The 14,434-nt window shown below is 42.9% G+C and overlaps 1 protein-coding gene across 1 annotated transcript in view; it reads left to right on the plus strand.

The window, feature by feature from the left end:
- The window catches only part of AGPAT5 (1-acylglycerol-3-phosphate O-acyltransferase 5), a 59,514-nt gene that overhangs the window by 16,207 nt on the left and 28,873 nt on the right, over nucleotides 1-14,434 (plus strand). Inside the window, exons 3-4 of the mRNA XM_019439168.2 lie at nucleotides 4,479-4,594; nucleotides 6,980-7,069. Of these exons, the coding sequence (XP_019294713.1) occupies nucleotides 4,479-4,594; nucleotides 6,980-7,069 (206 nt within the window). The remainder of the gene's footprint in view (nucleotides 1-4,478; nucleotides 4,595-6,979; nucleotides 7,070-14,434) is intronic.

Here is a 14,434-nt window from a genome sequence, read left to right on the forward strand (position 1 = left end):
CTAATATCTGCAGTTCCTTTTGCCTCATCAAATGTTTTGCTTTAATTATAGCTTGCTATTCTGTCTGAAGAAACACAGAAGACTCTGGTCTTCGATTATAGCACAGTGTATACTTTAAGGCACTTTTAAAAAAACTTCTTATTTTGAAATAATTATAGATTCTCAAGAACTTGCGAAAATAGTATATGGAGGCCATGACCTCTTAATCAATTTCCCCAGGGATGGCGTGTTATGTAGCTGTTGTACGCTATCAAAACCCAAGAAACTGGCCCTGGTTCAGGTACTTTTTAGTTCAACAAATAATTCAGTCCAGAGAAAATCCCACTTCTTTTTATCAAACCCGTAACTGCTTCTGATGTGCACTCGCCAAAGTCCATTTTTATTACTTTAAAAAGTGTAGTACCCAGGAGTTCAAAGCCACACCAGCCTGATGGACGATTGTACCGTAATGGAAGATCACTTCAGCCTTGGCTGTTTATCTTCCTCCTGTCAACGGTGTACCTTCACGCTTATGATTTGGTTGCTTTTATCACTGCCTGTGCCCTAGGTAAGGTAGAGGAAGGAGGCAGAGGCTGAAATGCATTTTTCTCAGTTTCGCTCATTGGTGATTATGCTCTGCTTTATGGGACAAGAGTTGATTTTATGGGACAAGGGTTGATAGGAGTTTTGAGGCAGCCGAGCCACCAGATGACAGTCAGTGTGTGCTTCTAACGCTGGCCTGTAGGGCAGGCCAGGGATTTCAGTGTTTCTCCGGACGTGCCGGGCTTCCCTACCACCAGCGTCCTGCTCCTGCTGTCTGCTGCCGATGACACATTTCTCCCGGGCTTCCAATCTCCGAATGTGAAGGACTCGGGTCCAGGGTAGGGAGCGGCTCATGCTAGCCCAGATTTCCTTTGCATTGACCCACTGGTTAATTTCATTAAAGTTTTTTTTGGGCCTAAGAGGATTCTGTCTTCAGATTCCTTGTTCAGGTTCCCTGCCCGCCCCCCGTTTTCTAGGTTTCGGTGTGGAAATAGTTAATTAATGGCACCGTGGAGCTAGCGTGAACACATTCCTAGAGGCGGTGGGACAAATAGTGACAATAAGATAAGAACCGCTACTGTCATGCCAATGTGGGTGCTTCCTACGCGCTGGCCTTTATATACGTTACTTCAGAGGGAGGACTTTTGGAAGAGAGCGGTTTTGTTTTGTTTCCTGCTTGTGTTTGGAGCTAGAAAGCAATATGGGAAGTATGAGCTCCACAGTCAGCCCACAACTGGCCTGAAGAAAGGTCTCACTTCCCAGGTTGGAGAGCCATGCCCTTGTGCCCTTAAGCTGACCCCCGAGGGCCTCAGACTTCCTGGTAGTGGGTCCTATACCAGTCAGTCTTCAGGATTGGAGAAAGGCGCTTTTCTGAATGCCTGTTTAAAAACCCATAGCCTGGGAACGTAACTAGATAGTGATTTTAAATTACGTTAGAATTGCCGGTTTTAGTCAGAATATGAAGGAATATGCCCAGAAAAATGAGCACATACAAATTTGTGTGTAGTTCCCGGTTCCAGAGGCCCCCAAGGCTTATGCATGTCCACGGGTCATTGGCCGGTGGTGTCTGGGTGCCCTTTTGAAAACCCCTCTGAGATTATTAACCGCAAATGAGTATCCAAAAACGTAATTAGCAGAAAGAATATTTCTGTGTTCACCTTAGACTTCCTAGCGCACCATCTACAAGGCCTGCCAGAATCCGAATCTCTTCTTGGTCTGACCTTCCAGACAACTGACATTTTAATTAGTTTCTCTTCTCTGTTGTTTTCACTTGATGTGTCCTTCTTAGTCTCTTGTAACTTCTCTGCAGTGAGGATATGGGGGCCATTCTTCCTTCCGCTCAGCCTGTTTAAAGATCTGCTTTTGACACTCATGAGTCAAGAACTCAATCTCATGAAATGCACCCTTTTCTTGGTTTAAGTGACATTTGTCTTGACTGACTGCATATGTGGTGAGTAGATGATCATAAAAAGACACGGGCTTTGCAGTCAGACCCTCGTTCATAAGCTGTTCCGCAACAGGCTGTGTGACAGTGGGCAGATTACCTAGCTTCTCAGCCTTCCCCGTAGGCAGTGAGTGATGTCTACTGCTCAGGGTTTTGGGGCAATTTCCATAGGCTAGCTCCTGGTTCCTCAGCCTGCCTGGCTTACTGGGGACATTTCGTGGGTGGGAGGAGGTGGTGGTGATGATGATGATGGTGATGGTGGTGGTGGCGGCTGAGGAGCAGTGCAGTGCTGAATACACCCTATGCAAGTGCGTCCTGCCTGGTGTGTCTGACTTTGGGCCTCTTGTTACATAATAACGTAGCTGAGAAAAGCCTGGCTTTTCTTGCTATCCCTCCTCACTGCCCTCTCTTTTAACAAGTTGATGGGAATGATGACACTGCCTTGGCTGGATCGCTGTTGAGGAATTCTTAGGTAGCCACATTTGTTGATCTCTTCGTTAGCGTATTCTTACCGGAAAATAAATGGTGAATAGTTACTGTAAAGGTACCTATTACCATCGCTGCTTTCAGTAACTCCACTGTAGTCTAGAAACCCTATCAGAAACCTAGTTGAGAACAGGCAGGAGAAGTAAAGGTCATCGAGTAGCAAAAATTGATGGCACAAAGTGTGTGTGTTTTGACTACTAAAGCTTTTCCACTAAAATTTGCAAAAGTTTAAAGTCCTAGCCTAGGAGAGTTAATACCGACGCGACGGATTTCACACTTCGTCTTCGGAGTCCTCGGGAGATGCTTTCTTGGCCCTGTATACCATGCTTATTTCAATGTAAAAATGTGTCACGAAAACCTCTCCAAACTTTAAAAAGAAATTGTTCCAGGAAAAGATACCCTGTCTTGTTTTTAGCCTTTGATTTAGAATCCCAAATATGTCCCTGGATGTATTACAGCCTTGGAACCATGCATTTAGTTCTCAGAATTTATTTACATTAGGTACCATTATAACAAGCTGGTTCATTTGGTTTCCGGGACATAATCAGAAAGAGAGGTGTTTATCAGTATTGTTTAGGTGATTTTAATTGGAAGGAAGGGGGTTGGCCGTTGGCCTCCATAGGAAGTTACGTGCTGGAGAGTAAGGTGGTAGTTGATGGTCTTTAGCATAGGGACGTCCAGCCCACGTGGCTCCTAGGGTCCCTGCTCGGAGGGGAGCGTCTGCATCACTCTCTCTGTCCAAGGAGAGCCTTAATAGAATTCATGCGTGTAATTTTAACTTAGATCCTTGAGAAAGAACTTGTGAATGAGAAAAAAGATTAAAAAGAGATTTACAACGATGGAATGTTTTTCCCCAAGAATAATTTTTGGAGTTCCAGTGGCTAAGTCTTCAGGGTATTCTCCCTGGTATGATGTGTTGCCCAAAGGATTCGCACAGCCGTGACTCTGCGAAGGGCTGTCCTTTTTGGTTTAAACTAACACTAGCTCCTTTAATTCCCAGGCTTTTATTTGCCCCAGATTTTAACATTTTTTCTCTAATTCAGTCCTTTTGTTCCGGCTTCTCAGGCCCTGGATACACCTGTGGTAGTAGGACTGTATATTTTTGAGAGATTCTTACTGATTTGTTTTTCCACATAGCCCATTCTCTGCTTCAGTTTTCATTCTTCTTGAAGAGATGGGGTAGTTCGTAGCCCTTGGCTTTCCAAGCAGAATCTCTGGGCTTCAAGACTTCCTACTGTTTGCCCCCTTTGTGTCATTTCCTCTGACTCTTTGCACCGTGTCCTCAGTTTACCACCTTGTGCACACGCTTGCCCGGTTCTGATTCTTTGCTTCGGCCAGGGCTGGTCCTTCTACTGGGAATTTCTTCTCTCTTCCTAGAAGTTGTGTTATTATTAACACACTCATGTCTTCTTATTTTTATTTTTGTGACCCCTTAGTAGTAAGGTACCTGTGTAATGACACTTACTAGCAGCCTGGGTCCGTGTCCTGTGGTTCTGTAAGGACCACTCACCTGCCCAGCACAGCTGTGAACTTCAAGCGGGTGTTCATTCTGACATTATAGCCTAGGATCGTGTCGCGAAATTCTTCAGTCAGGACACAGTGTCCTTGCCTTCTGTTGTGCGTGTTAGTACATACACAATATTTAGTTGTACCTCACCGTTTCACTGAACCACTTTTTGCTGATAATTTCGTCCTGTTTTTTAGACTAAGAATTAGAGGAGCTTTATTCCTTGTTCACACCACTTTTGTGTCACTTGTAGTGGTTTGTGACTTTTTTGTATTTTATCTCTGAAATAAAAAGCCTCTCAAGTAATGCGGGGAAAAAAAACACCAACAAAAAAAAATTAAAAAATGGAATTTGTAATTTTTAAAAGTCTGCATTTGTTACAAAGTAATTTTAAAATTCTAATCATACTTTCCAAGTACATTCCTAGTATAATCTTGGGAAGAGGCTTTTTCTGTCTCTGTGAAGGGAATGCTGGAGTTTACATATGGATCGTTCATGCATTAATTTATGTCTTTGCAGTTGACTGGATTATTGCGGATATTTTGGCCATCAGGCAGAATGCTCTTGGACATGTACGTTACGTGCTGAAAGATGGGTTAAAGTGGCTTCCGCTGTATGGGTGTTATTTTTCTCAGGTAACTTTTTCCATACTTTTTCATATATCTGTACCTTATAAAAATTTTAGATTTAGAAAGCTAACATGCACTTAAAAAAAATGTATAGGTTGTTTTGTTTATTTTTTAGGTTCAATAACTTACTCCAAATGGAAGTCATTTCATTTGGCATTTTAAATGGTGGGTATCTATATACATATCTGATCACCTAGGTGGGTACATAGCATAAATACAAATGTACAAAAATCAAACAACTAGGAAAAATTAAAGGCATAGAATTTGAAGGACGACTACCTTAAGAAGCTAATAGTAAAAACTAATCATGATCAGTAACACACTAAAAAACAGGGAGCTGTATATGTGAAGTGCTTAGCATGAGTGTCAGACACATGATTAATATTTAATAAATGAAATTTTCCAAAATGCCTTTTATTTACTTCTCAAGCCATAAATTTGGTCAAGCCACTTGTCTGCTCAAAAATGTGTGTTTCTCAGCTGCATTAGGTCCTAGTTGCTATGCAGGCATTCACGGTCCACCGTGACCTATCTCCCTGGAACCCACTTTCCTTTTTCAAGCCTGGATTGGTTTCTCCCTCCCTATCCTTCTTCAGGCTGTCCCTTTAGTTCAAGCTAATAGGCTCTCCTCTGCCTCCAAGGCCCAGTTTAGATGCTATTATGAAACCCTTCCTGTGCCTGGAAGTTTCCTCCTCCCTGCTTTTATCTTAGGCTGTCTTTATTATTACACTCCTCAGATTCTCCCGTTATCATTCTTGCATATGTATTTTACTGCACCAATGATTTTTTAAGTTCCTTAAGGAAATATACCTGTTTTTCACCTTTGTAGCTTCCATATACCTGGGAAAGAACCCAGATGTTTTTGAAATAAAATAGACTGTAATAAGCAAGTTAAACAACAGGAGAGAAATAGTATGTAAAGAATAGACATAAGGTCTCTCCCAACTCGGGGAAATTTTACTCGTGGTCTACGCATCCCGTGGCTTTTAATTCTAACGAGTTGGTGAAGAAGGAGTTTCTTCTTCACAGTCCTCTCTGGGTGAATAATGATAATGACATGCATTGTGTAGAGCACCTAGAGTTTTTCCTGTGCACCCAGGCAAGCCAGTTTCTCTTTGGAGGGAACCACAAGCAAGCTGGAAGGCCACTCCACCTCTGCCCATCTTGAGATCACCGCCTCCTTGCTTCTTTCTGTGTGTTTCCTCTTATTTTTGCTTAAGACAAAGTCAAATTCAGCCAGCTGGTTTATTTTACAGACAAGTTCGAATTAGCACAAGCAGGTACAGGTAATATGGTGACCTGATGCAAAGTTTTGATGAAGTACACTCACGAAGTTTAAATAAGGATGCCTTCATGTGCATGAAAGTGCCTGTGTTAGTCAGCCAGGGCTGCCCTGACAAAGTACCACAGACTGTCTCAAATGACAGACATTTATCGCCCCACAGTTCTAGAGGCTGGGGGTTCCAGGTGCATGTGTCATCAGGATCCCTTTTTCCTCCGTGTCTCTTCTTTGCTTGCAGTTGGCTGCTCTGTGTCCTACCTGTGCACGTACCTGTTGGTGTCCTAATCTCTCCCTATAAGCCACAGCCCTACTGGATTGGGGCCTACCCTTAGGACCTCATTTAACCTTCTTAAATGCCCCATCTCCATAGACCGTCACTTTGGGGGTTAGGGCTTCAACATACAAGTTTTGGAGGAACACAATTTGCGTTCATAACAGTGTTACATAAACATCTGTAGCTGGGTCGGTTTTAAAAATCCCTAAAGATCCGGGTGCCTGGGTGGCTCAGTCGACTTTGGCTCAGGTCATGATCTCGTGGTTTGCTAGTTTGAGCCCCGCATCAGGCTCTATGCTGACAGCTCAGATTCTGTGTCTCCCTCTTTCTCTGCCCCTCCCCTGCTCATGCTCTGTCTTTCTCTCTCTCTGTATCTCTCTCTCTCTCTCTCTCTCTCTCTCTCTCTCTCTTAAAGATAAATGGACATTTATTAAAAAATCCCTAAAGATCATGAGTATTGACATTTTATGGACACTTTGAGTGATTCTGCATCATTGGAAAAATTGAAAGCTAAGAATTATGTTACTGATCGAGTTTTTTATTTTAAAAATATATTTTTGAGAAAGAAAGTATTTTTGTTTTAACTGTCAACAAAACTGTATGTTCCTGTATTTTCTGGGACTGTGTAGCACACAGTTTTTATTTCAATTATGTTGAAACCTGGGGGAAATTTCAGCTAAATGTTCGTTAGATGGTAATATTTCAGTGTATTAGGAACAGTTCAACTCCTAGGATGTAATTTTATTCTTTACTTTTGGGGAGTCAAGTTACGTTTTGGATGACTGGCTGCTGGATATTTTAATAGTAAATACCCCCGTTTTTTTCCACGTGGCAGCATGGAGGGATCTACGTAAAGCGCAGCGCCAAGTTTAACGAAACGGAGATGAGAAAGAAGCTGCGGAGGTACATGAACGCAGAGACTCCAGTAAGATGATACTCGTTTCTCTTTTCCTTTCCAAGTCCAGTGTTTAATTTAAGAACTAAATTACAAGTTAAGAATTGTTTAGTCCGCCGGTCATAAACCACTGAGCTTTGTTTAGGCAGTAAGAAGCCTCGGGATACAGGTGAGATCTTGGCGGGCCGAGGCGAAGAGGCGGCAGACGAGTCGGTGCTTGCGGGAGGCCGTGGGTCCCGGCTCCGAGGCGCGGCAGGAGCGCGGGTGTCTGGGCCGTGAGCGGAAGCCCGGGCCGCACGCGGGACCTTGCCTTTGGGCTGCTCACTCCTCGTCGTCAGTATCGCGTGTGGTCGCGGAGGAAGCAGCTTTCCTGTGCGTGCGCGTAAACAGTGATTGCTTGTGCGTAGTGAGTTATTTGAAAAGTCCAAAGGGTGTGAAGAGCTGCAAGTGAAGAATCATTCAGTGTAAATGCAATTTGGGAAACCTTTGCTCCCTAAAAAAGGAATCTCCATATTCTCCTCGAAGAATGCTACTTGCGGCCCGGTGACACCTTGACCTGTAGTCCCGGGCACTTGGGAGCCTAGCACGTGTCCCCCGTCAGGTCTCGTGTTCTCTCCGCCTTCCTTCCTCGGCAGGGCTCGTGGGTGGCAGGCCAGAGCTCGTATTTAAAGACGAGTTTCCACAGTCAGCTGACGGAGGCCCTGACATTCACAGTTTTTGCCCGTAGACATGTCTGGTTGTTTCGACCGTGTATCCCGGTTCGTCCTCTCTGAACTGGCATTTGTGGCTGGGGGACTGTCACTAATTTTGGAACATTACGAGCTCTTAGTTCATTAAATGTTACTCCTGCCCTGTTCTATCTTCTCCAGTTACACGTGCTTTGGGCCCTCTGTTCCACAGTCCTTGCATGCTGTGTGTGTGTTTGTTTGTCTGTTTTTCTTCACTCTCTTTTTCCCTGTTGTGTTCAGCTTAGGTCATCTCTGTTGACCTGTTGTCATGTTCATGGACTGTCCCCTTGGCTTGGCCCCATCTGCTGATGAGCCAGTGCAAGGCATTCTTCACGTCTGTTCCTGCTCCTCATTCCCAGTGTTTCCCTTTGCTGCTGTGTCACCATGTCTGGGTCCCTGCTAAAGTATCCATCTGACCATGAGGCTCGCCCACCCCATCTACTGGGCCCTTGGTCGTGTTGCTAGTAGTTACTTTAAATCCCCCTTCTGGTAATTACAGCATCTCGACTCTCCCTGAATCTGAAATTTTTGATTGCTTGGTTTCTTCAGACTGTGCTTTACCTTGCCTTTGCTTTTTTATACCTTCTGCGATTTTGTGGAAAGTTGGGCCTCTTGAGTAGGACAGTCAAGATAGAAGTAGTTTTGGTACCCGAGAATAGGTACACTTTTCTTTTTTGCTAGGACTTCATGGAGGGCTGGAGTCCATTTAGTCAGTTTTCCTGGATTTGGGTTTTACTATTGCAGTAATGTTTTTCACAGACTTCAATTACTGTAGCATTCGTTACTCTGTGTTTAGGGTGGGAGGTGTTTTGCTGGAGATTTTTCCTTCGCTTTTTTGCACTACACGTAGAGTTGGTGTCCTTTCTGCGTCTGCCCCAACAGAAATCTTCCTAGTTTGGCAGGGGTGGAGGGTGAGGGGGAGAGGGCAGAGAGAGGGTCTTAGGGGTGGAGCCTTCTCCGATCCTGCCTTGCTCCCAGCTCTAAGTCTGTGCCTAGGATGGGTTCCTGCCCATCCTCTGTGGAGAGTTTTTCCTTTCTGTTCATTTTCCCCAGCTGCAGGGGATTTTCAGCACTTTGAGAATTTAAGAATGTCGTCCCACGGGAGAGAGAGAGAGAGAGGCGAGGGCTCCGTGCTGGGTGCCGGGCTGTGTGCTTCCTGAGCCCCAGCTGCTGCTTCGGGTCCCCTCAAGCCTGCCTCATCATCTTCATTCAGGGTGATGTTGCCAGATGTTGCCCTGACCCAGGTTTTCTTTCTCTTTTCTTTTTGGGGTGTGTGTGTGTGTGTGTGTGTGTGTGTACAGTGTGGTCTGTGGAGTAGACCTTGTGAGTTGTGGTAAATCCTCCTGTGTCTGCAGCCCCCAGGGGTTCTTCTGGAGAACTAGCTCACATTCAGCCTTTTGCAATTTGTTAGAATGTTAACCGAATCTTTTTATTGGCATCTGTTGGCATTTGCCCAAGTCAACGAGTGCACGATCTCGTCTCTCTTTCGAATTGCTTCTTCCCTTAGATCTCCAGGCGGGTTGGTCGCTGTGCAACCTCAACTCTCCGGAGGGTTCACTTTGCAGATTGTCCAGTGTTTTGTCGTTCTCCTTTTAACAGTCTTTGTCCTAAGCCTCCTCTTTTTCGTTAATGTGTTCTAAAACTTGGAATAATCTTAGATTTACAGAAGTGTTGGATAGATAGTACAGAGTTCCCATTTATTCTTGGCCCAGTTTTAATGTTAACGTTTAATATTAAAATCTTTCCTAACCATGGTACATTTGTCAAAACTAAGAAACGTTGGTGTCATCCTGTTAATTGGACTATTCAGTTTCTCCGCTCTTTCCACTGGTTAGTCCTTTCTTTTGTTCCAAGATGAGTCCACTGTACCCCAGATCCGTTTAACACCTATGCTTTAAGTTGACTCTACTTTTCATGGCGTGCTGTACTATGCAGTTACTATCAAATCTGCCATTTTTGTTCTAATCGTCAAACTTTGTTTCTTTAAATGTTGAAGGCATCATTTAAGAGATGTATTGAGTAAATATGTGTTTAGTGATCTCAGTATGTGAAGCCTTGTCATTTTCTCCCAGTTCCTGCTCATGGTACTTTCTTTCCCTGTGTGCTTGGTTATCTTTATTTGCTGCTGATTGTATTTGGAAAATTATTTGTGGAAGTCAGCTCAAAGCTTAGAAAGTGCCTTCCTCCAGAGAATATTTGCATTTGTTTCAGCTGGCCCCCTTAAGGCTTCTCTAGTCTGAGCCCATCCAAATTAGATTGCGAACTTGAGGTTAACTGGACCAAGATTGCAAATCCACGTGAGACTGATTTTGATGTCTGGTTTATTTTTGCCCTGAGAGTGTAGCCTCTGATGTTCCCTTCACTTCTTTTCCCTCTTAATAGAAGGTCCGTGGGCTTTGATTTTTATTCCCCTCACTTTTCAGTCTGTTAAAGCAAAAGTTGTGTGGTATGCTTACTTCTGCTTTACTGTGTTTGTGTTAATTTTGGTCTTATTTTGTCAGCTCTCTGATAGTTTTAAAATGATGTTACATCCAGCTTTTTAAATTTTCAGTGGGAAGTCCTGTTCACATAACCTAGTTTTTTACTTTGGGAACCTGTCTGTTTTTCAAGGGCAAAAGACTAGCTTTCTGATGTTCATGCAACAGTGTTGAACAATAGACTGGCAGTGCCGTGAGTGGTTGTCGCTTTGAGGCCACTATGGTCTAAGGTGTGGATTCTTAGAATCTGTACAATTGCGTCAGCTTTTCATATTTAAGCACCGTGAAACAGACTTTCTTTGTTATTTAATCTGTTGTTTCTGGAAGTTAATCAAGTAACTGACATGGTATAACGTATGAAATAAGTCCACTTGCATAGGGCTAAATATCCTCATAGGAATCTATTTCCCGATTAAATCAGCTTTTATCATTCAGTATTAGTATAATTTGAGAGACTGCAGAATTTTGTTTCCAAAAAATATATCTGCATTATAAATTACTAAGAAATATATCTACTCAGTAATTACAGCTGGGACAATATTTTCATATGGTACTTACCAGTTGTGGGTGCAAATGAAACATTTGTAAAAATCACTACTTCATCTCTAGAAGTCATAGAGTCAACATTTGAGCTAGTACAATTCATGACACGAATATTAGAGTCTTACACCTTATTGTTGTTTTTCAAATTTTAAAATTTTTAAAATTTATTTATTTTGAGAGACCGCGCAATGGGGGAGGGGCAGAGACAGATGGAGAGAGAGAATCCCAAGCAGGCTCCACACTGTCAGCACAGAGCCTGACACAGGGGTTGAACCTACAAACTGTGAGATCATGACCTGAGCTGAGATCAAGAGTCGGATGCTCAACTGACTGAGCCCCTGGTTTTCCAACTTTTACTCAGGTTCCTTCTTAAAACGGAGGCAGCCTCAGGGATAGGAGTGTTGGCTTCGAAATCACATTTGTTGACTCTCAGATCTGCCATTTAAACTTTGGTACTTTGCACAAGTCACTTAACTTTTCTAAGCTTGTTTTCCTTATATGTTCCATCTATTCATAATTACTTAATTTGGTAGCTGGGATTAAGTAACATGTTTGAAAACGATGCTTATCGTATTAGTTTACTATTGCAGCTATAACAAATGACCACAAGCTCACTGGCTTAAGTCACACAAATTTTGGCTGTGGCAGCAGGAGCAAAAGTACACAAGTAGGACCACACCACACCAGACTAAGAAGTTTCTGTGCAACAAAGGAAGTAATTCACAAAAGGAAAAAACCTACAGAATGGGAGAAAATACTTGCAAACTGCGTATCTGTTGTTAATTTCCAAAGTTAACCTGTAATTCACTAGCAAAAAAGCCAATAACCCAATGAAAAAAATGGGCGAAGAACTTGAATAGATGTTCATCCAAAGAAGGCCTACAAATGGCCGACAGGTGTATGAAAAGGTGTTCCACCTCACTCATTGTCAGGGCAATGCCAGTCCCAGCACACGGATGTTAACACCTAACACCTGTTAGCATGACTGTCCGCTAAGGTCAGAAGATCAGGGTCGGAAGGGATTTAGAAAAAAGAGAACCATTAGACGTTTCTGGTGGGGCTATATATTGGTACAGCCGTTAGGAAAAACGGAATGGGGTTTCCTGAGAAGTTTAAAAATAGAAATATCATATGTAGCAATCAACTTCTGGGTGTATATCCAGAGGAAACAGTATTTCCTGCTCTCTTGTTCACTGCAGCATTATTCACAGTAGCCAAGGTATGGAAACAACCTAAATGTGTATCAACAAATGAGTGAATAAATAGTATATAGTATGTATACACAACGGAACATCTTTCAGTGTAAAAAAGAAGGAAGTCCTGTCGCTTACGACAGCAGAGATGAACCGTGAGGGCATTACACTAAGTGAAATAAACTGGACACAGAGCGACAAATACCGCATGGTCTCACTATAGGTGGGATTTTAAAAAGTTGAATTCATAGAACGGTGGCTTGGGGGTTGGGGTTCGGGGGGATGGGGAATATGTTAGTCAAAGGGTACAAACTTTCGGTTTTAAGAGGAGTAAGTTCTGGACACGTAAGGTACAGCATGGTGACCATAGTTAGTAATGCCGTATTGTATACTTGAAATTTGTTAACAGAGCAGATTTTAAGCACACACACAAAATATGGTAACTATGCCACGTGGTGGATATCTTAATTACTTTGTGGTAATCATTTCACAGTGTCTATGTGCATTAAAACATCACATTGTGCACCTTAAATGTATACAATTTTTATTGTCAGTCATACTCCAGGAAAGCTAGAAAAAGTGACAACATTCTCTTCACCATTCCAGAGATGAGCAGCGCAAACTGGGTCTCACTGGACAGCATCACAGTGTCTTTGAGGCTGAGGTCCTCTGGAGACTCTAAGGGAGAATCCATATTCTTGCCTTTTTTGGATTCTGGAGTTTGCCCTCATTCCTTACCTCGTGACTTCTTCTGTCTTCAGAGCCAACAGTGGCCGGGCTGGTCTTTTTTTGCCAGCATTCTGGTTTTGACTCTGTGGTCTCCTTCTTTCCTGTTTAAGAATGCTCATTGTTAACACGGGGCACACCGGGACATTCTAGGCTAACCTCATTGTTGTGCAGTCCACAGTCAGCAGCTCTGAGACCCCTGCCACGTTCCATAATGTCCGCAGATTCTGAGGGTGAGGATGTGGGCGTTTTGGGGAGGGGACATTATTCTGCCCGCCACATGCATGTATGCATTTACATGACTTTGTAGTTTTTTTTCTAATCATACATGTAGCACTTTCATGCTTAAATTATAAGCTCTTTGAGAGATTGTTACTTTGTATCCTGCTGCTTTTTTGCATTTTTTTCTCTGTAAATGTAATGAGTTGAATGTGTCTGGTCGTTATTTTAGAAAAACCTTTTTTAAAAGTTGTGGTTTGCCAGACTGTATTAATTTTGGGGGAGGAAAGCAGAGATGAACCATCTTGTTTATATTCTGCACATCTCAATCCGAAATGGCTTTTCATTTAAAGAGAGAGAAGTAACTAAAAGATGTCTAGCTAATCAAAGTTTGTTAAGTTCTGAGATACTATTCCCATATAAATATGTCTGCTTTGAAAATACTTAGTGAACTAGATAGAATTTTATTTATTTATTTATTTATTTTTTTTTTTTTAACATTTTTATTTATTTTTGAGACAGAGAGAGACAGAGCATGAACGGGGGGAGGGCCAGAGAGAGAGGGAGACACAGAATCGGAAGCAGGCTCCAGGCTCTGAGCCGTCAGCACAGAGCCTGATGCGGGGCTCGAACTCACGGACCGTGAGATCGTGACCCGAGCGAAGTCGGACGCTCAACCGACTGAGCCACCCAGGCGCCCCTAGAATTTTAAAAACCAGAGGGGAAGGAAACAATATAAAGAGCCTGCCATGTGGTGCTTAATATTCTCATGTGTAGGGGCGCCTGGGTGGCTCAGTCGGTTGAGTGTCTGACTTCAGCTCAGGTCATGATCTCGCGGTCCGTGAGTTCGAGCCCCGTGTCAGGCTCTGTGCTGACAGCTCAGAGCCTGCAGCCTGCTTCGGATTCTGCCCCTCCCTCCCTCTCTGCCCCAACCCACTCGCATTCTGTCTCTGTCGCTCTCAAAAATAAATAAACGTTAAAAAAAAATTTTAAAAATTCTTACGTGTTTCCTTTTATCTCATAGCTATCCTGAGTCTTCATTTGGGAATGAAACTGAAACTCAATTAAAAGTAAATTAACTTACCCAATGCATGGAGGAAAGGCTATTTTTAATAGAAAGTCATCAGTTCCATAACTGGTTGAATATGAGTATATTTTAAACTCTTAAGAAGCTCTTTTCTTTTTGAATGGAATTTTAATATGGAATTGCTCACTGGTTTCCATTAGACGCTGAAGCATCTGTGCTTAGAATGGTTCATCGCATCTTGAATATAGATCTTCTGTGCAAAGTCAGTCCCTGTTAAAGGAAACAGAATCTCTGGTTTCTTCCAAATGAAACTTTAGCAGAATAAAAGATTTCTGTGCACAGTAGCAGTAATCTACATGATTTGGTTTGTTTGGAACTGTCAGTTCTCTGTCATTCCTGGGGCTTCCCTGTCCTTGAGCGGGAATTTTCCTTAACTGAGAAGTGGGTCCAGAAATGTCACACTGCTTTGTGGTAGTTTTTTC

The sequence above is a fragment of the Panthera pardus genome, unplaced genomic scaffold (genome assembly GCF_024362965.1).
Source record: "Panthera pardus isolate Hobbes unplaced genomic scaffold, ASM2436296v1 HiC_scaffold_13, whole genome shotgun sequence".
NCBI lineage: Eukaryota > Metazoa > Chordata > Mammalia > Carnivora > Felidae > Panthera > Panthera pardus.